Source organism: Lygodium microphyllum, chromosome 20 (assembly GCF_053477565.2).
Source record: "Lygodium microphyllum isolate KBCC chromosome 20, Lygodium_microphyllum_v1.1.10, whole genome shotgun sequence".
Taxonomy (NCBI): domain Eukaryota; kingdom Viridiplantae; phylum Streptophyta; class Polypodiopsida; order Schizaeales; family Lygodiaceae; genus Lygodium; species Lygodium microphyllum.
This window is the reverse complement of record NC_141154.1, coordinates 15,999,003-16,023,104: the sequence shown is the minus strand read 5'-3', so window position 1 is coordinate 16,023,104 and position 24,102 is coordinate 15,999,003. Positions and strand designations below refer to the sequence as shown.

The 24,102-nt window shown below is 47.1% G+C and overlaps 1 protein-coding gene across 9 annotated transcripts in view; it reads right to left on the bottom strand.

The window, feature by feature from the left end:
* CLC-D (chloride channel D) overlaps positions 1 to 23,743 on the bottom strand; it is a 113,571-nt gene extending 89,828 nt beyond the window's left edge. For 5 of the 9 annotated variants that reach the window (XM_087660925.1, XM_087660930.1, XM_087660933.1 and 2 more), the window contains exons 1-2: positions 23,061 to 23,743; positions 22,617 to 22,689 (exon numbers count right to left, since the gene is read on the bottom strand). In XM_087660925.1, the coding sequence (XP_087517051.1) occupies positions 22,617 to 22,689; positions 23,061 to 23,219 (232 nt within the window). In that variant the 5' untranslated portion in view covers positions 23,220 to 23,743. The remainder of the gene's footprint in view (positions 1 to 22,616; positions 22,690 to 23,060) is intronic. The other 4 variants (XM_087660926.1, XM_087660927.1, XM_087660928.1 and 1 more) reach the window with 4 other exon arrangements.
* Between the last annotated feature and the right edge of the window lie 359 nt (positions 23,744 to 24,102).

The window sequence follows — 24,102 nt, the reverse complement described above, 5'->3', positions numbered from 1 at the left end:
TTCCTGCTGGCGACCTATTCCCAGGCTGCGTTTTGAGGCAGGAGGCTGTTTTTCTGTGGTGACTGCATCGTTAGCATTTGCGTTTGACATCATCCTTGCGTTCTGTGCAAGGCGGCCAGCTCAGGAGCCTTTGGTGTTTGTGTTTCGGCACCGGCAACCTTCCCTTGTTGTGTTTTGGTGTTTCCAGATTGGAAGATGTCTTCTCATCAATTTACGGGCTTTGATGACTCAGATGACGAGCTTTTGTCTCGACACTCATCTGAACGGAGGCGTGATTTTTATCACGAGGACCGTCGTCGGGAGTCTATTCCTCTTTCCCGTCCCCCTTCTATTCATGTATCTCGGCGAGCCCCTTCCAGTGGGCCGAAGATGCAGCCTTTGGTACCCCCTGTACAGGTACCTGTACTTCCTCAGCTGCCCAAAGAGGACCGGTTGGATGGCTCCAACTTTTCTCTATGGTCCTGCAAGGTGGAGTGTATCTTGGACTCCTTCGATCTTTGGGAGCTTGTTTCTGTTCCTATTCCCCGGCCTAAGGTGGATCCCGCAGATGGGACATCTATGGATCATGCAGCCTTATGGGATCGGCTTAATTCTAGAGCCAGATCTTTCCTCTTTCTGAGTTTGCAGGATTCTGTCCTTGTTCATGTTCACAGGTTGAAGATTGCAGCAGATGTGTGGAGAAAGCTCGCGTCTCTCTATCAACAGAAGACGTTTGCCCACCGGATATCTCTCGAAAAGAAGTTGCGGATGCTCGCTATTGATGATAGTCCTTCCATGAAGGACCACATCAACAGATTACAAGATATGAGGGATGAGCTTGCCTCCCTTGGTCGGACGATATCTTCTGAAGACATGGCTATGATTCTTTTGACTCAGCTGCCATCGCCTCGGTTTGATGTCTTCTACACCAGCCTTCTTACATCGAGGACCCGTGAGAAGCATCTATGGGAGGCGCTATCCCCGCTTGTCTTGGAGAATAACGAGCGACTCAGAGAGGTCAGTGCTAGTGGATCCGACTCCACTAGAGCCTTTGTTGCAGGTTCGGGAGGACAGAAGAAGAAGAAGAAGTCAAAGGCTAAGAAGAAGGACAGTTCTTCAGGCTCTGACACAGATTCAGAGAGCCCGAAGTGCCCACACTGTGGAAAAGGGACACATCCAGAGGAGAAATGCTGTAAGAAGTATCCTCACCTTCGTCCAGGAGCGACGGGTGGATCTACATCGGTGCCTTCTTCTACCTCTACACCAGCTGTTACCCATGAGTCAGTGTTCCTTCATATCCATGCTTTGGAGGAGGATTCTTCTTCCGTAGCTGCAGTGTCTTCTGCGCAGCCTTGGTTAGTGGACAGTGGTGCTTCGAGTCATATGACTCCCCGAGGTGATTTGTTACAGGATCTCCCTCCATCAAAGGGTTCAGTCCCTGTTGGTGACATTTTATCGGTGCCTATTAGTGGTGTTGGCACATTGCCTTTGTTTACCGACCGACCTTCGAGCTCCTTTTCACAGGCCCTACATGTTCCGGATTTGGGCCTTCCCCTCCTCTCAGTTTATGGCCTTACGAGGCTTGGCACACGAGTGATCTTCACCGAGCATGCCGTTGTTATTGAGGATTCTTTTACAGGAGCTGTCTTATCTACAGGTTGGCAGGAGAGCGGGCTTTACAAGCTCCATTCCCCTTCTTTGATGCAGGGTCCTCCGAGGCAGTCTATTGCTACACCCGTTCCCGCTTGTGCACCTTCTATTCCACAGGTTTCTTCCCATCCCCCACCTTCTCCTCCGGTGGTTCCCTCGTACCCCCCATCCCTTTCAGAGGGGGACGATCTCGGTGATGCGGCTGTGGATTCCCTGGCCCCTAGTGTTTTAGAGGGGGCTTTCCAGGATTGTGAGGAGCTCCTTCAGCAGCAGTCTACATCGACGGACTTCATCGGCATTGGCATTCCTCTTGCCATCCCCGGATCCATTTCTTCTTCGGCCTTCAGCCACATCCAGGATCTGAGAGGGGGTGTTAGCAATCATGTTTGTCATGCCTTGTCATCTCCTGCCTGTGAGCCTCAGTCTGAGTCAGACGAGGACATTAGGAGCTCTGACATGTCTATCATGTGTGATGATGGGGGAGGCTAGTCACTCTTGACTGGCTGTCTTAGGATGTGTATTTCTTTTTGGCCTCTTTTAGTGGGCAGCCACTGGCTGCCCGGCCACTTTTTGGTCACTGTTGTGGGGCGCCCATTTTAGGGCACTTTTAGGGTTTACGCCCATTTTAGGGTTTGCGCCCATTTTAGGGTTAGGGTTAGGGTTTGTCCGTTGCCTATTTATTGGCAGCCCCCCTCCCCACTTGGTCACTTATCTTCTTGCAGATTCCGACACTCCTTCTCCTCCGTGGTGGTGCTGCCATCATCATCAGCCTGATCTGGTGCCCTCACTGACGCTGTGGGCTGCGTGCAGGGACTGATCAGTCCATTTCAGTGTATTCAGCATTCATTTCAGTCAGTGCAGATTTCTCTTCCTTATTTTCTGCTTTCTCTCTCTCTCTCTCCCTCCGTGTTCGTATTTCCTCTTCCGCAGCGCACTCTCACAGTTGGGAATAAAGGGCCATTGTGCCTTTTATATGTGCACGGGTGTGAACACACCCTTAGCAAATTGTACTTTCATACATATATCTATCTAAACCTAAAGTGGTACTCTTTTCATTGTGCCGAAAAACGTGTTCAGTCTCTACTCTGCTCACTCGCACTCTCTCTGTCTCTCTCACTACGCGTAAGGTGTATCTACCTTGAACTCTGTGCCTGTCCTCTCCCTAGAAACTGGTATCAAAGCCATAATGGTTCGCTTAGGCCACAAGCATTAGTCACCAGTTGCAAGCCTGACAGACGAGAAGCTGTTGACCAGAGGCTATAGTCGCAGGAAGAAGTCGCATACAAATAGCCAACGAACAAGTCGTGAAGAAGACCAGCGCAGGTGCTCACGATTGGGCGGCAAGTCCATTAGAGACCAAGCGACAGCTGCTGACGACATTTGGGGAACTGCAGCAGGCGCTGACGAGCACGACTGCAAACTGGTAACGGACGCGACAGCTACACGGGCACAGGCGACAGCGTGGCAGGCATGGACCAGAGGGTGCGACGTCTGCAGGGAACAGCGATTGTACGACGGGCGACGAGGGCATCCAGCTGACGCGGTGCGAGGGACAGGCGAATAGGGGCCGTGTCCAGCGGGCGTCAAAGCGCACGGCTGATGGCGTTGACCCATCAGATTGTTTTTTTCCCCAAAAAAAAAAAAAAAAAACCCTTTTTTTTTTCTCTAATATTTGCTTCACCCACTGACGGGGTTTCGCGCGCATAAGCACAACACTTCAGATCTATGCAAAATCGGATCAGAAATTTGGGGCTTTTCTCGAATCTGGGGATCTCAACACAGAGTTGGACAATCTGACTCAAAATTTGCAAAGTCGGTGCACATTTGCCCGGGAATTTTGGGGCTTTTCACATTTTAGTGAAATTCTTTCAATTTCACTGAAATTAGTGCACGCAGGACTTGGAAAATTTGAGGATTTGTCCAGATTTCATGCGAACAAGATGCAGCAGTGATATTTGTCTCAAAAATTGCAGAAATTTGTGACATTTTGTCCCCGACATTTGGGGCTTTTCATATACATGCACAAATTGGGCTGAAATTGACCCAATTTCTCGACATTGAGACACATTGAACCCCGTGCAATTTGGGGCTTTTGCGATTTGGGTAAAATCTGTGCAACATTTGGTCATTTTATGTACATGCAGGTTGAATTCCGCGCAATTTGAACATCAACACTTGGTGAAATTTGGGGGTTTTGCTGAAATTGCTTTATTTTGGCAAAATTGGACGGTGGTCCTATGCATGACAGAGAAAATGCAGATGTGTGTTTGACGCTTTTGAGCACAAAATTTTGGGGCTTTTGACCGTTCGTGTCGAATTTTATGCCCACGAGTACGCGTACAACAGAAATTGCAGCTGAAATTTTGGGATTTCTCATGTAATGTGATGCACATGCCCTTTGGAACAGCTGTAATCAGTTGCATAATGCTGTAGCACTTGGTTTAAAGCTTTTGAAAACTGAATTACAGATCTGAAATCTGTACTTCTGCATGGTCATTTATTGCTGATTGGTACTTGTTTGTACCTTGGTCACTTGGGTGACAATTTGGGCCTGCATTTACTGGTTTTTTTGTCACATTTGAGCCGAAAACCATGGCTGGTAGCAATGACAGCAGTAATTTGATGCATATAAAGAAGCTTGAAGACGCACATAATTTTGCAGTGTGGCAAAAACAATGCTACAATATCCTGTTACAAAAGAAGCAGGCAAAGTCGATTAAAACTAAAGGAGCAAAGCCTGTGGACATGGATCAGGACGATTGGGATGAGTTGAATGAGCTTGCACGCTCAACCATAGAGCTATCGATTTCTGATGCCTTGCTCTTCAACATTGAAGGTTTGGATTCTACATATGCCATATGGACTAGACTGGAAGAACTATATGCATAGAAGAGTGCTGCAAGTAAAGTGTATTGGCTGAAAAAGCTTATGGATTTGCGTATGAAAGAAGGTACAGCAATGTCTACTCACTTGAGTGAGTTTAACTCCATTATCAGCCAGCTGGTTGCCTTGAAGTTCATGATTGATGAGGAATTTAAGGCTACTTTCTTGCTTTGCACTCTACCAGAGAGTTGGGATACATTTAGAACTGCTATGAGCAGTTCTAATGTGATCCTTTTGTATGCTGATGTAGCGAGTGCTCTACTTATGGAAGAGATGAATCGGCAGAACAATGCATCCAGTAAGTCTTCCAGTGCTTTGCATACTGGGGCAGATCACAGCAAAAGGGCAAATATGATGGCAAGGGACGCAGTAAATCACATGGAAAAGATATTGAATGCCATCATTGTGGCAAGAAGGGTCACTTTAAACGTGACTGCTACAAATGGAAGAAAGAGAAAGGAAAATGCAAGAAGATAGATGACTGCAAGGAAGAGAATAAGGACAGTCAGCCGAAGAAAAGCAATGTAAAAATTGAATAGGTGAATGTAGTCACTCATGACAGTGATAGTGGGAGTGATGTACTCTTTGTCTCTTCACATTTTGGTGCACATGCTCTACTTGCAAATATAGATGATGACATGCATACCTCGATTCTTGATTTAGGTGCTTCCTTTCATGTCACCCCTCATCGTGAGTGATTTTCTGCGTATACAGGGGGTCGACATGGTGTTGTCCATCTTGGGGACAACTATGCATGTGAGATTGCAGGTATTGGCAGTGTGCAGTTACAGTTTCAGCAAGGCTCTGTCTTTACACTTCAACATATACGGCATATACCTCAGCTCAAGAAGAGCTTGATTAGCACAGGGCAGCTAGATGATGATGGTTTTCATACCACCCTTGGTGATGGAAAATGGAAAATCTGTAAGGGGTCCAGGGTTATTGCCAAAGGTTGCAAGAGTGATACGTTGTATCCACTTCATGTATCTAGTGTGTGTAACCATGTTGTTGTCGTGACCGAGCAGCCAAGTATTTCTTTGTGGCATGGCCGGTTGGGACACATGAGTCAAAAAGGAATGAAAGTGCTTTCTCGTTTGGGTTACTTGCCTTGTCTTCGTTATGCTGATTTTGAGCATTGTGATCATTGTATTTATGGAAAACATGCACAGACTTCTCACAAAAAGTCTCTTTCTTTGAAATCTTCTCCTCTTTCTTTGAAATCTTCTCACAAAAAGCCAGGTCGGCCAGATTTGGCAGGTCGGCCAGATTTCTGGCCTGGGGGCTATATATAGCAGCCGCCCCAGTCATTACAGCATTGTGCTCTGCAGGTTCAGCACTGCCTCCGTCATCTCCGTCTCCGGCATTGGTGCTGCCATTGCTTCCAGTCTGTCCTGGTCCCCTCACTGACGCTCCGGGCTGCGTGCAGGGACTGCTCTGTCCATTTCAATGTATTCAGCATTCATCTCAGTCAGTGCAGACTTTCTTCCTTCATTCTCTGCTTTCTCTCTCCTCTCCTCTGTGTTCGTGTTCTTCCGTTGCGCACTCTCACATGGTATCATCGCCTGATTGAGAGCACGGAGGACATACCCTCAGGAGTGAGATACCCTACTGCTGCTGCCAACTGATCAACAACTGCCAGGCGACTTCTACAGGAGGCCTTTCAGCCTGCGTTTTACTGCCCACGCTGACTGCAGAGGCTGCCACATCATCCAGCGACGCAGAAACCCTGCGTTTTCCACCAGGCTGTCCCTCCTTCTGGTGGGCGACCTCCCTACAGGCTGCGTTTTGCTGTTTTGCTGGTCGCTACCACTCCAGGCGGCACATTTCCTGCTGGCGACTTCTGTCCGGGCTGTTTCCTGGTTCTCGTGGTCTCTTCTCTGGTGTTCGACATCAGTTATCTTTGCGTTTTGCAGATCCAGGTATTTGTAGGCATTCTCTGCCTGCGTCTTGGTGGTTGGTGACCACATTGCTGGTCATATTTCGACATCGGCACAACTTTCTTTGGTATTTTGCAGATTGGAAGATATCTTACCAGTTTTCAGGCTTTGAAGACTCAGAGGATGAACTTCTTTCTCATCATTCCTCTGAGCGGAGGCAATATTATCGTGAGGTTCGACATCGGGAAGAACCTCCTCGCACTCGTCCTTCTTCAGTCCATGCATCTCAAAGGGTTCCATCTACCGTAAAGGTTTCTTCCGTGAAGACTGCTTCAGATGTGCGGATGCCTTCTTTGATTCCCTCTATTCAGGTGCCGATTCTCCCTTCCTTTCCGAAGGAAGATAAGTTGGATGGTTCCAACTACTCCCTCTGGTCATGCAAGGTGGCCTGCATCCTCGATACATTTGACCTTTGGGAGCTTGTTTCTTCACCCATCGACCGTCCCCCCGTGGATTCGTCCGATGGCACCTCTCTTGACCGTGCAGCCTTATGGGATCGGCTCAACTCTCGAGCTCGTTTCTTTCTTTTTATGAGTCTTCATGATTCTGTTCTTGTACATGTTCACAGGTTACACACCGCGGCGGAAGTGTGGACGAAGCTTGCGTCTTTGTATCAGCACAAGACATTTGCCCACAAGATTTCCTTGGAGAAGAAGTTGCGGATGCTCAGTCTTGATGGTTCTCCTTCCATGAAGGAGCACATCACGAAGATGGAGGATATGCGAGGCGAGCTAGCCTCTCTTGGTCGTCTGATATCGTCTGAGGATATGGCGATGATTCTGTTGACTCAGCTGCCATCACCCCGTTATGATGTCTTCTACACCAGCCTCATCACTTCGAGGACCCGTGAGACACTCCTATGGGAGGAACTTTCCCCGCTTGTCTTGGAGCATGACAAGAGACTCAAAGAGGTGGGAGCCAGTGGCTCCACCAAGGCATTTACGGCCGGCACAGGTGGCGGCAAGAAGAAGAAACAAAAGAAGGAGAAGGCCAAGGACAAGAAGGAGGAGGACAAGAAGGATGCGAAGGAGAAGAAGCCCAAGTGTCCCCATTGTGGGAAGGGCACTCATCCCGAGGAGAAGTGTTGGCAGAAGTATCCCCATTTGAAGCCTAAGGAGAAGGACTCGAAGGCCGCCCCAGCCACAACAGAATCTGCGTTTGTGCATGTCTTTGTTGAGGAGGATACAGCCCTAGCTTCTACCACACAGGAGAAGCCTTGGCTTGTCGACAGTGGAGCATCTTCACATATGACCTTCCGTCAGGATTGGCTTCAGGATCTTCGTTCTAGAGGGGGTACAGTCACCATTGGTGACAATTCTACCGTCCCTGTTCGAGGCGTGGGGACTTTACCTATGTTTTCTGACAGGCGGTCTTCCTCCACCAAAGTTCTCTATGTCCCTGATTTGGGTTTTAACCTATTATCTGTGCATGGCCTTACTCAGTTAGGTACCCGAGTCATTTTTACATAGGATGCAGTCACAATGGAGGATGCTTCTACAGGTGATGCTCTTTGGACAGGTACACAGGAGGGTGGGCTTTATACGCTCACAGCCTTGGCTGCGCGGACTTCCCATGAGCTTGGGCCGCTTTGGCATGCTCGGTATGGTCATTTGAACCTCGATTCTCTTCGCCGGGCTTCTAGGAGGAAGATGGTGGAGGGACTTCCTGACTTCCCTTCTCTTCACACTTTGTGCCCTAGCTGCTTGAGGGGCAAGCAGCACCGGCAGCCTCACCCGCAGGTTGCTTCTAGGAGGGCTACTTCTCCGCTTGAGTTGGTTCACACCGACCTTTGCGGACCTATGGGCACGGCCTCCCTTGGGAAGGCCAAGTATTTGATGCTGATTGTGGACGACTTTAGTCGCTATGTGTGGCCTTATTTCTTGGAGTACAAGAGCGAGGCGTACTCCCGTTTCTGTGAGTGGCAGGTGTTTGTGGAGACCCAAATAACTTCCAAGGTTCGTGGCGTTCGAGCTGATCACGGTGGCGAGTTCACTTCTCACCTTTTCTCTCAGTTTTGCAGGGATCATGGTATTCGGGTGGAGTATTCCCATCCGAACACACCATCCGAGAATGGTGTGGTGGAGCGTGCGAATCGGACCATGGTTGAGATGGCCCGATCTATGCTGGAGCATAGGAGTCTTCCTCATTTCCTTTGGGGTGAGGCGGTGGCTACAGCGGTGCATATTCGCAACCGCTCTCCGACTTTGGCGTTACAGGACATGACTCCGTATCAGGCTTTCTTTGGAAAGAAGCCTTCCGTGTCCCATTTTCGCATCTTTGGGTACGATACTTTTGTCCATGTGGACAAGAAGAAGAGGAAGACGAAGTTCGACTCTAAGTCGAGAAAGCTTATCTTCGTTGGTTATAGTATGACCACGAAGGGATATCGGCTCTACGACCCGACGACGTAGAAGGTTGAGGTGAGCAGGGATGTGATCTTTGATGAGGCTTTGGCCTCTGAGGATCCGATTGATGGTTCCATTACAGATGTTTCTTCGTCATCGACGGACCCCCCCCCCACCTTCTCTCCCTTCACTTCCTTCCAGGATGCCCCTTAGCACCCCCCCTATTCCTCCTCCTTCGGCTTCCCTTTCCCCTTTGGTGGATGTGACTCCGTCTTCTACGAGCTCTTCTACCGCCACTTCGGGATCTTCACGGGATACACAGCCTTCTTCAGATGCGGAGGATCTACCTTCACTCGGTGAGGGGGAGTCCCTCTCCGATTTGGGTACTTTGCAGGTTCTCGAGACCCCCCGGTCTCCCTCACAGCAGCAGGAGTCTCTCAGGATTCCTTTATGGTATCACCGACTCATGCAGGATTCAGGTGTTACTCACTTTCCTGCTTCTTCTACAGGTCCACGTCGATCAGCACATTTACAGGCCCAGCAGGACAGTTCACTATGTGTGAACTATGCTCTTATGTCACAGATTCTTCAGGATTCCGAGCCTTCCACTGTGGAGGAGGCTCTTGCACAAGATATTTGGAGGCAGGCTATGCAGGCCGAGCTCGATTCCATCGAGCGAAACCATACGTGGGAGCTTGTTCCGCGTCCCGCGAAACGGAAAGTGATTGGTGTGAAATGGGTCTTTAAGACCAAGTATCTTGCAAATGGCTCCTTGGACAAGCATAACGCTAGGCTTGTTGCCAAGGGTTTTGCACAGCGTGCAGGCTTGGACTACTTCGAGACTTTTGCTCCTACAACCAGGATGTCCACTATCCGAGTTCTTTTGGCTCTTGCTGCTCACCACCGTTGGCCTGTCTATCAGATGGACGTCAAGTCTGCTTTTCTGAATGGAGTTCTTGAGGAGGAGATTTATGTTTCACAGCCTCCTGGTTTTCTTGTGCAGGGGAAGGAGGATCATGTCTACACGCTGCGGAAGGCTCTTTATGGCTTGAAGCAGGCTCCTCGTACTTGGTACCAGCGGATTGACCGCTTCTTTCTACAGAGTGGCTTTGCACGCTCCGCTTATGATCCCAACCTCTACCTACGAGTTGTGGATTCTCTTTCAGTGTTCCTTATCTTGTATGTGGATGATCTTATCATTACAGGGAGCGACACTCAGCAGGTGGAGCATAACGGTCCATTCTTCAGCAGGAGTTTGACATGACGGATCTAGGGATCCTTCACTTCTTTCTAGGCCTGGAGATCTATCAGATGACACAGGGCATTTTTATCTCGCAGCACAGGTACATCTCCGAGCTTCTTTCGGAGTTTGATATGGCTGAGTGTCAGCATATTTCATGCCCCATGGACCCCGAGTCCAAGCTTTTGACAGCAGGAGTTCCCCTTCCAGATCCCACCCGTTACAGGTGCCTTGTCGGCTCTCTTATCTGGCTGCTTCACACTCGGCCGGATATCTCTTTTGTGGTGGCTTTATTGTCTTCTTTTATGCAGACTCCTACCCAGGATCACTGGCAGGCAGCCTTGCGGGTTCTTCGTTATTTACAGGGGACTCGATTCTTCGGGGTCATGTATGGAGATGGGATTACCCTTTTTGGATGGAGTGATTCTGATTGGGCAAGTGATGTGGATTCGAGACGATCCACTACAGGTTATGCTTTCACCCTTGGATCCGGTGCTGTCTCTTGGAGCAGCAAGAAGCAGCCTACTGTGGCACTTTCTTCTACAGAGGCTGAGTATCGGGCCCTATGTTCGACCGCTATGGAGGCAGTTTGGCTCCCTCGCTTACTCGCGGAGATTGGCTTTTCCCAGACTGGACCTACGGAGCTGCGTGTGGATAACCAGAGTGCTCTTGCTCTGGCCAAGAACCCGGTGTTTCATGCTCGCACGAAGCACATTGAGGTTCAGTATCACTATGTTCGAGAGCGGATCGTGGATTCGGAGCTGGTGGTGGTCTATTGTCCTACGGCGGACAATGCAGCTGATCTTTTTACGAAGCCTTTGCCTCAGGCTTCTTTGCTTCATCACTTGCGGTTCTTGGGTCTTCAGACTCTCCCAGGATCTGAGAGGGGGTGTTAGCCTGCTCTTTATCATTCTCAGTCTGTCATCTCCTGGTTGTGAGCTCCTGTCAGAGTCTGACAGGAGACAGAGGAGCTCTGTCAGTCATTTTAGTGGCTGTCCTGGTTAGTCAGCAGCCTGTGGGTGTCATACAGCCCAAACTGGGCTGTTTTTCTGCAGGTCAGCCAGATCTGGCCAAAGTCAGCCAGATCTGGCTGGTCGGCCAAATCTGGCCAGGTCGGCCAGATTTGGCAGGTCGGCCAGTTTTCTGGCCTGGGGGCTATATATAGCAACCCCCCCAGTCATTACAGCATTGTGCTCTGCAGGTTCAGCACTGCCTCCGTCATCTCCGTCTCCGGCATTGGTGCTGCCATTGCTTCCAGTCTGTCCTGGTCCCCTCACTGACGCTCCGGGCTGCGTGCAGGGACTGCTCTGTCCATTTCAGTGTATTCAGCATTCGTCTCAATCAATGCAGACTTTCTTCCTTCATTCTCTGCTTTCTCTCTCCTCTCCTCTGTGTTCGTGTTCTTCCGTTGCGCACTCTCACAGATTTTTGGGCAGAGGCTGTTATGACAGCCGTTCACTTGATTAATCGGTCACCAAACAAGTCTTTGGGGTGTTGGGGGCGGGGGGGGGGGGGGGGGGGGTAGTTCCCCAAGAAACGTGGTCGGGCAAGCCACCTTCGTATGCTCATTTGAAAGTGTTTGGCTACGAGGGTTTTGTGAACATTCGTAAAGAAAAGCGCAGCAAACTTGAACCAAAGTCCTGTAAATGCATTTTCCTAGGATATGGTGACGAGGGTGAAATGGGGTATAAATTGTGGGATCCCGAGAAAAGGAAAATAGTACGCAGCAATGACGTTATCTTCCGAGAAGATCGCATGCACAAACAGCCCGAAAAGACTGAGGAGGTCCGTAGGGTTGTATTCTGGAAAGAAATACCTTTTGGACAGCAAAATGTGCCCGTTGTACAGCAGCAAATACCTGCTGTAAATGAACCTGTAAATGCAAGAAATGATACTGGAAATGATCAGCCAGCTATTGCCCATGAAAATGAGCCATTACATGTGCAGGAACAGCTAGGACAGCAAGCTGTTAATGCTGATTTGCAGGCTGAAATGCCAGGACAGCATGCTGAAAATGGAAATTTGCAAGAACAGCCAGCAAACTGTGAGAGTGCGCAACGGAAGAAGAACATGAACACAAAGGAGGAGAAAGAGACAGCAGAAAATGAAGGAAGAAAATCTGCACTGACTGTAATGAATGCTGAATACAAAACTGTAGACTGATCAGCCCCTGCACGCAGCCCAAAGCGTCAGTGAGGGCACCAGATCAGGCTGATGATGACGGCAGCACCGAAGACGGAGGAAGATGACGAAGTCGGAGTGTGCACCTGCCAAAGAAGGAGGGAAGTTGATAATACAACTGACTGCCAAGTGGGAAATGGCTATAAATAGCCAAAAAAACCCAAAAACTGGCCGACCTGAAATTTGAGGCCATAAATATGTCCAACCAGCATTTAATGCTGGTTAAAATGCCAAGAATGCTCAGAAAAATCCCAGAAAGGGTGGACAATGTCCGGTAGGTGAGGCAAGTTGAAGAATGCAGAAACTGCCCCGGAAAATGCACATAAAATCCCGACTGGAGGAGAAAATGCACTGAAATGCAATAAACTGAGTGCTCTAGAATGAGCTACCTCCTCCGTCAAAACAAGTGATAGACAAGTCAGAGCTCCTAAAGTCCTCATCTGACTCAGACTGAGGCTCACAGGTAGGAGATGACAAGGCATGACAAACATGACTGCTAACACCCCCTCTCAGATCCTGGATGTGGCTGAAGGCCAAGGGAGAAACGGATCTTGGGGTGGCAAGAGGAATGCCAAGGTCGATGAAGTCTGTCGATGAAGATTGCCAATGAAGGAGCTCCTCACGATCCTGGGAATCCCCCTCTAAAACACTAGGGGCCAGGGAATCCACAGCCACATCACCGAGATCATCCCCCTCTGAAAGGGATGGGGGGTACGAGGGAACCACCGGAGGAGAAGGTGGGGGATGGGAAGAAACCTGTGGAATCGAAGGTGCACAAGCGGAACGGGTGTAGCAATAGACTGCCTTGGAGGACCCTGCATCAAAGAAGGGGAATGGAGCCTGTAAAGCCCGTTCTCCTGCCAACCTAAAGATAAGACAACTCCTGTAAAAGAATCCTCAATAACAACGGCATGCTCGGTGAAGATCACTCGTGTGCCAAGCCTCGTAAGGCCATAAACTGAGAGGAGGGAAAGGCCCAAATCCGGAACATGTAGCTCCTGTGAAAAGGAGCTCGAAGGTCGGTCGGTAAACAAAGGCAATGTGCCAACACCACTAATAGGCACCGATAAAATGTCATCAACAGTGACTGAACCCTTTGATAGACGGAGATCCTATAACAAATCACCTCGGGGAGTCATATGACTCGAAGCACCACTGTCCACTAACCAAGGCTGCCCAGAAGACACTGCAGCCATGGAAGAAGGATCCTCCTCCAAAGCATGGATATGAAGAAACATTGACTCATGGATAACTGCTGGTGTAGAGGTAGAAGAAGGCTCCGATGTAGATCCACCCTTCGCTCCCGGACGAAGGTGAGGGTACTTCTTCCAGCATTTCTCCTCGGGATGTGTCCCTTTCCCACAGTGTGGGCACTTCGGTCTCTCTGAATCTGAGTCAGAGCCTGAAGAACTGTCCTTCTTCTTAGCCTTTGACTTCGTCTTCTTCTTCTTCTGTCCTCCCGAACCTGCAACAAAGGCTCTAGTGGAGTCGGATCCACTAGCACTGACCTCTCTGAGTCGCTCGTCATGCTCCAAGACAAGCAGGGATAGCTCCTCCCATAGAAGCTTCTCACGGGTCCTCGATGTAAGAAGGCTAGTGTAGAAGACATCAAACCGAGGCGATGGCAACTGAGTCAAAAGAATCATAGCCATGTCTTTAGAAGATATCGTCCAACCGAGGGATGCAAGCTCATCCCTCATATCCTGTAATCTGTTGATGTGGTCCTTCATGGAAGGACTATCATCAATAGCGAGCATCCGCAACTTCTTTTCGAGAGATATCCGGTGGGAAAACGTCTTCTGTTGATAGAGAGACGCGAGCTTTCTCCACACGTCTGCTGCAGTCTTCAACCTGTGAACATGAACAAGGACAGAATCCTGCAAACTCAAAAAGAGGAAAGATCTGGCTCTAGAATTAAGCCGATCCCATAATGCTGCACGATCCATAGATGTCCCATCTGCGGGATCCACCTGAGGCCGGGGAATAGGAACAGAAACAAGCTCCCAAAGATCGAAGGAGTCCAAGATACACTCCACCTTGCAGGACCATAGAGAAAAGTTGGAGCCATCCAACCGGTCCTCTTTGGGCAGCTGAGGAAGTACAGGTACCTGTACAGGGGGTACCAAAGGCTGCATCATCGGCCCACTGGAAGGGGATCGCCGAGATACATGAATAGAAGGAGGACGGGAAAGAGGAATAGACTCCGGACGACAGTCCTCGTGATAGAAATCACGCCTCCGTTCAGATGAGTGTCGAGACAAAAGCTCGTCATCTAAGTCATCAAAGCCCGTAAACTGATGAAAAGACATCTTCCAATCTGCAAAATACCAAAGAAAGTTGTGCCGATGTCGAAATATGACCGGCAGTTTGGTCACCAACCACCAAGACGCAGGCTGAGAATGCCTACAAACACCTGGATCTGCAAAACGCAAAGATGACTGATGACGATCACCAGAAAAGAGATCACCAGCACCAGGAAACAGCCAGAAAATGAGTCGCCAGCAGGAAATGTGCCGCCTGGAGTGGTAGCGACCAGCAGAACTGCAAAACGCAGGCTGAAGATGAGTCGCCCAGCAGAAGGAGGGACAGCCTGATGGAAAACGCAGGGATGATGTGTCGCTGGATGACGTGGCAGCCTCTGAAGACAGCGTTTACAGCAAACACAGGAAGAAAAGCCTCCAACAGGGGCCGCCTGGGCAGTTGCTGATTAGATGACAGCAGCAGTGAGGTATCTCTCTTCAGTGGGTATGTCCTCCGTGCTCTCAATCAGGCTCTGATACCATGTGAGAGTGCGCAACGGAAGAAGAACATGAACACAGAGGAGGAGAAAGAGAGAGCAGAAAATGAAGGAAGAAAATCTGCACTGACTGTAATGAATGCTGAATACAAAACTGTAGACTGATCAGCCCCTACACGCAGCCCAAAGCGTCAGCGAGGGCACCAGATCAGGCTGATGATGACGGCAACACCGAAGACGGAGGAAGATGACGGAGTCGGAGTGTGCACCTACCAAAGAAGGAGGGAAGTTGATAATACAACTGACTGCCAAGTGGGAAATGGCTATAAATAGCCAAAAAACCCAAAAACTGGCCAACCTGAAATTTGAGGCCATAAATATGTCCGACCAGCATTTAATGCTGGTAAAAATGCCAGGAATGCTCAGAAAAATCCCGGAAAGGGTGGACAATGTCCGGTAGGTGAGGCAAGCTGAAGAATGCAGAAACTGCCCCGGGAAATGCACATAAAATCTCGACTGGAGGAGAAAATGCACTGAAATGCAATAAACTGAGTGCTCTAGAATGAGCTACCTCCTCCGTCAAAACAAGTGATAGACAAGTCAGAGCTCCTAAAGTCCTCATCTGACTCAGACTGAGGCTCACACACAGGAGATGACAAGGCATGACAAACATGACTGCTAACACAAACAATGACCATTGGGTTAGGAGATCGTCTAAGGCTACTAGACAACCTGACAGATTTGTTCCTGGTCCAATTAATGTGGTTGAGTATGTCATGTTGACAGACTATGGTGAACCGTCTTGCTTCAAGGAAGCAATGGACAGACACGACAGCAAGAAATGGTATAAAGCCATGCTATCAGAGATGGAATCTCTTGAAAAAAATGGCACTTGGGACTTGGTGCAGTTGCCTAAAGGGCAGAAAACCCTTCCATGCAAATGGGTTTACAAAATGAAGGTCACTTCTGGTTCCTCAGCAAAGTACAAAGCAAGATTGGTTGCAAAAGGGTACAAGCAGGAGCATGGAATTGACTTTGATGAGAGTTTCTCTCCTGTAGTCAAGAAGACTACATTGAGAACCATTTTGGGCTTGGTTGCAGTTGAGGATATGGAGCTCATACAGATGGATGTAAAGACTGCGTTTTTACATGGTGATCTGCATGAAGACATATATATGCAGCAGCCTGAAGGGTTTGTTGAACAAGGGAAAGAAAAAATGGTACGTAAACTAAAAAGAAGTTTGTATGGGCTGAAACAAGCACCAAGAGAATGATATCATAAGTTTGATACATTCATGCAGTCCCAAGGCTTTCATAGAAGTCAAGTGGATCACTGCTTGTATACCAAGAAGGCAGCAGATGACAGCCTGATTATCTTGGTTTTGTATGTTGATGACATGCTAATTGCTGGCAAGGATACTCATGCCTTGGATTCATTGAAGCAAAGTCTTCATGGCAGCTTTGACATGAAGGATCTTGGTGATGGAAATCACATTCTTGGTATGCAAATACTCAAAGATAGATCTAAAGGCTTACTCTATCTATCTCAACAGGAGTATATCTCCAAAGTTTTGCAATGTTTCAATATGGAGGGGGGGAAAACAATTGGGATTTCATTGCCTCCATATGTGAAACTCAGTGCAGAGAACAGCCCTATATCTGATGGAAGGCTGAAATAGCCAAGATACCATATGCTTCAGCTGTTGGCAGTTTGATGTATGCTATGGTTGCTACATGTCCTGACATTGCTTTTGCAGTGGGAGTGGTTAGCAGATACATATGCAACCCCTGGCAAGAAGCATTGGGATGCAATGAAAGGTATTATGAGATACCTCAAAGGCACAAAGGAGTTGTGCAACTGCTTTGGAAAGCAAAAGGCATCTGTTGTTGGCTTTACGGATGCAAACTATGCTGGTCATGCAGACTGTAGGAAGTCCACTTTTGGGTATGTGTTTACTTTCACAGGAGGAGCAGTCTCTTGGATCTCCAAGCTACAAAAGTGTGTTGCATTGTCTACTACAGAGGCAAAGTATGTAGCTGCCACTGAGGCATACAAGGAGGCTTTATGGCTTTCACGTCTGGTGGGAGAGCTTGGTATCACAGAGTTACCTGTTTTCCATTGTGATAGTTAGAGTGCTATCATGCTAGCACAGAATCCCGTCTTTCATGCAAAGACAAAGCACATACAGGTAAAGTATCACTTCATTAGAGATGTACTTGATAGCAAGAGCATTGAGCTTGTCAAAGTGCATACAGATGATAATCCTGCAAACCTTCTTACGAAGGGTCTTCCAACAAAGCGGTTTGCTCATTGCCAACAGATGATGGAAGTTGGATAGATATATTTATTTCAGCTTTGTACATACTTAGACTTAGTTAATTCTTTTCTCCTCTTAAGGCACATTGCCTTTAGGTGGAAGGTTGTTGGGAATAAAGGGCCATCGTGCCTTTTATATGTGCACGGGTGTGAACACACCCTTAGCACATTGTACTTTCATACATATATCTATCTAAAACCTAAAGTGGTACTCTTGTCATTGTACCGAAAAACGTGTTCACTCTCTACTCTACTCACTCACACACACTCTGTCTCTCTCACTGCGCATAAGGTCTGTCTACCTCGATCTCCGTGCCTATCCTTTCCCTACACAGGATGGACCGCGGAAGTCACCGAGGTACCAGGTACATTCTACGAAGCTTGTTTGCTCTGACTATTGTTTAATGACCCATGTTATGTAGGATCGAGAGACCACTTCAGTGAAGGAGGCTTTACAGTCTGATCAATGGCGGAAGGCTATGGAAACGGAGTTGGAGGCTATTGAGAGGAATAGCACTTGGTCTCTTGTGCATCGTCCCTCTCACAAGAAGGTGATTAGCATCAAGTGGGTCTTCAAAACCAAGTACCTTAGCAATGGTTCTTTGGACAAGCACAAGGCTCACCTTGTTACTAAAGGTTTTGCTCAGCGGCGGCCACGCATTGACTTCCATGATACTTTTGCCCCCACTGCTCGTATGGCGACTATTCGGGCTGTTCTTGCCTTGGCTGGCCATAGCCAATGGCCTGTCTATCAGTTGGATGTGAAGTCGGCCTTTCTCAATGGTGACTTGGAAGAGGACATCTATGTTGAGCAGCCTCCTCGCTTTGGGTCCTCGAATGGAAAAGTCTGCAAGTTAAAGAAGGCCGTGTATGCCCTCAAGCAAGCTCCACATGCATGGAACGAGAAGATTAACTCGTTTCTTCAGTCGACGTTGGGATATCGGCGCTCCAAGGCCGATTCGCAACTTTATGTGTACACTTCCGAGGTTGATTGTGTGTGGTTTGTGTTGTATGTTGATGATTTGATTCTGACAAGGAATCGTGCACAAAAGGTCCGCGAGACCAAGACAACTTTACATCAAACGTTCGAGATGACGGATTTGGGGCTTCTTCATTTTTTCTTGGGTCACGAGATTTATCCATCTCAAAGGGGGATTTTCATCTCTCAGCAGAGATACATTCAAGAGCTCTTGGTGAATTTTGAGATGGAGACTTATCGGACCATTTCTACTCCAATGGATCCAAACTGGAAAGCCACTTCACACTCCGATTCTCCCGAGACGGATGCTTCCTACTACCGTTAGTTGATTGGATCCTTGATTTGGCTTCTCAACACTCATGTTAATCTTTGTTTTGCTATGGGTCTTTTGGCACGGTTCATGAGTGAACCCCAACAGGTGCATTGGCAGGCTGCCCTAAGGATTCTTCGGTATTTGAGGGGGGCCTCTGACTTCGGGATTTCTTATCCAGCAGGTACATATGCTTCAAATCTTGTTCTTGCAGGTTGGAGTGACTCGGACTAGGCTGGCAATATTGACCACCGCCGATCGACTACAGGCTATTGTTTTACCTTGGGTACAGGTGTCATCTCTTGGAGTAGCAAGAAGCAGCCCACGGTAGCCTTTTCTTCTACTGAGGCGGAGTATCGGCCTGCGTCTTCCACCACATGTGAGGTTGTGTGGCTTCGGAGATTGTTGGAGGAGCTTGGCAGCCCCCAAACTCGTCCTAGTCTTCTGCAGTGCGACAATGAGAGTTGCATTGCCTTGGTACGGAATCCTGTATTCCATGCCCGGACGAAGCACATTGAGATCCAGTATCACTTCATTCGGGAGAAGCTTCTGGATGGAACCAATGATGTGGAGTACCGCAAGATGAAGGATAATCTTGCAGATTTGTTTACGAAGGCACTTTCCCAAGCTCTTCTTCGGCAGCATTCCCGCTCCCTAAGTCTTTTGATCTGTCCAGGATCTGAGAGGGGGTGTTAGACAGTCATTTCTTGGACAGTCGTACAGCCACAGTGCCACATCAGTAGAGTACAACAGAGTAGAGTGCCATGTCAACAAGATGCCACATTAGCAGGTGCCACGTCAACAACTGCAGTCGGACAATTTTTCATTATTTTATTTCAGTCGGTTGCATTTACTGCAGCCCACCTAGTGCAGGATATTTTTTTGTTTCTTGGCTATATATAGCCAGTTGGGGGCACACTGATTCATTGTGATCTTGAGATCTGTCAGAGTTGGTCTACTGAGATTGACTGCGCTCAAGCCGACGGAGATCGAGGTCATCAAGGCGGAGACACATGCAAATATTTCCTCTATCCCCGTGTATATTTCTGCACTCCTATACAGCATACTACACTGTAGATTTTCCGCATTACACTGTCTCCTTTTCTCTCTCTTCTCTCTATGTTCACTCTCTCTCGGTCTTTGTCCTATGCTTCCGCATCGCTGCACTCTGACATAGATGCCCCAACCTCCACCACCACGGCCCACTGGCACTCCCTCTCGCATTGAGGAATGATGGTATCACTAAGGCTACGACATTGATGAGGATATCACAACCTTCATTGCTTGGCTGAAATCAGAGTCAAAATCTAAGGATGCCAAAGAGTCGAAGGAGTCCTTGCTCTTTTTCTTCTCCTCCTCCTCCTCTTTTCGTAATGCCACTAGCATCTTGCAATCCTTGCGCAAATGCCCCTTCTTGCCACAATGGTAGCACTGACCCTTCTTCTTTTTCATCTTTATCTTCTTTTGTTTTTGCTTGTCAACCCTCTTTGAAGGAACATCGAGGTCATAGGTCGGAAGCCCCTTGGCAAAATCAAAGTCAAAAACTAAGGATGATGAAGAGTCCGAAGGAGTTCTTGACCTTCTTCTTCTCCTCCTCCTCTTTTCACAACACTACTCGCTTCTTGCAACCCTTAAAGAGATGCCCCTTCACAATGGTAGCATTGACCCTTATTCTTCTATTTGTCACCCCTTTTTAAAGTAGTATGAAGGTTAGATTGAAAACTGACGAGAGAATTCAATGTTTGAGCTCCTAAGGCATTTGCAACACCATCAAACTATTAGCAGAGTATGTCAGCTCATGTGTGAGTCTGAGTATGTATTGTGGGCTAGGCACATTATGTAGATATTTTAGGCATTTTTATTGTGTAGCATTTTATGCTTTATAGCATTTATTAATGCCAGTCAGCCAGCATTAATGTTGGCTGACCTGACATATTTTATGGCATTATTCATGCCTATATATTCTGGGCTCCTTCTCCTCAATCAATCAATTGACCACCCAGAGGTTCCGTGGAGAGAGGAGCCGGTGCTGGTGCCCAAACAGCCAGTGACTCACTGTTTCTCATCTGTATTGTGTTCTCTCTTTCTTTTCTTCTCTTTTGTCTTGTGTTCAGCAATTTATTTCAACACATGTTTATGCTTCCAATGTTGCACCACTTCTAACACAAACTTCAAAGGCAATTTATAGAGTACAATCCCCACAACATGGGCTTGGGGAAGAGAAAACTACATGTTGCAAAACGACTATGGAGATTCTTCTCTACAAAGCATTGGATTTGTGAGCTGTCATGAGCCCATTCTACAAACTCCAAAGGTGTAATTTGGTGGCAACTACCATTTTCATCTATGAGTCTATAGTTGCATGTTTGTGGCTTCTTCACTACACAGCATTAGCTTCTTGTGAGCTGTCCCAAAGCTATTCTACCAACTTTAAAGATATATGTTGGTGGCAATCACCATCTTCTTTGTTTATGGAGCTGGCATCCTCAACAATTACCTATTTGTGATAGTTTGGTTATCTGAGACCATCATCCACATCCCATCAGTTTGTAGTGTAGGCCTAGCTTTAGTGATGGTATCAATGGCCCTTCAAAAGGGCAGTATTACTCAAATAAACTGAAAACTTTGGCTCTAAGTGGCAAAGTAGGTTCACTTCAAAGTCTATATGTACTATATGCTCTACTACACTCTAGGTTTGGTTGATATACTCAAATTGGTAGAAATGTGAAATCGAGGTAACCACAAAACGTTTCACCCATTTGCCTATCGACATGAAACGTTTCACCCTTGGGTAGATCATAAGTGAAACACTACACAAAACAAGAAAATAGCACATCTAGAAATATACATTCAACACATTTTGGATACAAATACTATTTCTCTCTCTTCAAGTGGAATGGGGAGGTGAAATGTTGCACACTAATGTTTCATGGTGAAATGTGTTTCACTTAAAAAATGTTTCACCTAACACATGTATCACCTAAAATGTGTTTCACATGAAAATATTTTATGGTCACCATGGTAGAAATTGCTTGAAAACATGGCAAGCACATCACAATGTGCTTTTGTGGTCACCCACTTTAGGTTTCTAATGTACATTTGTTTCTGAGTTTTGGTAAATATATGGGTGTTGTAGGATAGTAGAATTTCACACTAGAGGGAAACTAGGCATATTCATGTGGGAATAGGGAATTGACCATGACACACTGGTATAGGTTTTTAGCTTCAAGTGTTCGCAAGTATTCTTCATCCAAGAATCTCTCTCCAAGTAATATGTGGTGACATTCTTTCCCACTTGCAAGCAGTAGACTTGAGAAGAGGAAAAAGAGGAACCATGCACTTAAATTCTTCATGTAAGAAACATCACAAATTAAGTCAATATATCATAATGGTAAACAATTCCTAAATGAAGCAAGGACAATGTGTGCGGTTATTGATAAATCCATACTACTTGTAGAATCAAGAGTAAATTTGATAAGTAGTTGCAATTAAGGCTCTTTGCAGTAACCTCATTTGCCAGATATGCACAAAGAGAAAATTAAGAGCTGTATTAGTGCCATTTCAGACTAACATCTCACATTTCTTTTCATTTAGATCCAGCCATCTTTTGGATTCATCTGTGTGAGAATGAATGTTTATGCTCAGTTCTTCTCTGGGCAGTACTCTTAGTCACATTGGACTGTCTAAAGCATTCACATTTTGGCAACTTTTCAAAGCTACTATTTTCAGTGGATGCACTTTCTTTAAAATGCTTTTGCACCAATCAGTAGTCGACAATCTTGTCAGTTGAGGATTGTGAACTCTTTTTTAATTATCTAGAGCAGCGGTCCACCCAAGTCTCTACTTGCTTTTGTACATTCAACATTAATGCAATAGCTTTTCCACATACATACACATGTAGAAGTGGAATTTGAACTTCTACAATATATTCTCCAAATTAAGCAATGCAGCATTTGGTTTCTTTTGATGTCTATTGTCAGATGCAGAGTTTTCCAGATCAAGCTATCTCAACAAGCAGTTTCAAAAATAAAACAAATTCAGAATCTGTTAGCCCTCACCTACACCAATGATGAGGACAAAAACCCACTTGAGAGTAACGTATGAAACATAGTGCAATTTTCCTCTCGTAGCCTGCACCAATTCAGAAACATATAGATCTTAGATGTAGAAAAGCATGAGCTGAGTAAATCTTGCATAAATGCTCGATCCTCTAATTAATCTGAGATACTAATCATCTCTCACAAATGCATCAGCCAGAAAGTAGTGATATCTTAACTAACCTTTTACCTGATCCATGAACCTCCATAATGGTTTCTTAGAGACACATACAAAATATGTGCATACATATAAACATATGTATTTGTGTGTGTGTGTGTGTGTGTGTGTGTGTTGGGGGGTGTGGGGTATACACATATATATGCGTGCTTTTCTGTGTGCCAATGCACACATGTGCTGTGCCTGTGTGCATCCATGTGTGCATGTGTTCATTCTCATTCTCGCACCTGATCTTCTCTGTATGCAACATTTTCGATGACTTCATAATCAAGGCTCTCCATGCACGTAGATGCTGATTCATCCTCATTGTTAAGGGCATCGAAGGCCGCATCTGAGTTCCGGAGTGGGGACCAGCGTGGCCACCGTGCACCATGCTCGGCGTCCATAATTCCGAGCTGCACCAACGACAGCAAGTCAAGTGATGCACCAACGTCGGTGCTGATGGAAGCAAGCCGGCTTGCAATGAAGGCATTCAGCCCCCTGGGAAGGGCCTTGATGGTCTGTGAGCAAACAATCTATCACAGGCAAAGCCAATAGCAAAAACGCGGGGCCTGGCGGGATGGATGGATCCGTAGGACAGATCCCGCTATACGCACTCAAGAATCAACAAGGTTTCCTCGAAACCCTAACCTGGAGATCCGTCAAATCAATAACTTCCTGCTCAGTGATCCATATTCCATCTCAGCGGCAGCGGGTCTCTCCGGGACGAGGTGATGCTGATAGCGATGGCGGGAGGTGGGATTGGAGGCTGTGAGCCAATTAAGGCTACAGCAGCTCGCGGCAGGAGCGGTATTCGATCATGAGCGTCCCTGAAGCTGCACCAGAGCTGCTTTCTCTCTCTCTCTCTCTCTCGGTCGATGGTCGCAGTCCCTTGTGTCCAAAGAACTTGATCACACGTGACATTTCCTGGCAGCAGCCATAAAGTCTAAAGGTCCAAGCTTTTGAGGCTAGTAATTTTTAGGGGTGGCAAAATTCTCACCTTCCAATTGTGAGAATAGATGCGTGAATAGTAAGAGGTGAGAGTTCAAAGCCCCTGATTGAGCGGTTCTCATGTGCCTTTCTCTTAAGAGATGCAAAAATTTTTATGAAATAAATCATGAATAATCCAAAGTAATTATATTTCTTTTCAAAAAACTTAACAAGTTTTCATTACGCTTTTTCCTGTTCCTAGCCTCCCAAAAACATCTTTATAATTCTACAACACTCTAAGCATCTCCTTCCTTCTCCAGTTTCTTCCCATTTCTATCCTCCCAAAGGCATCTTTACAAT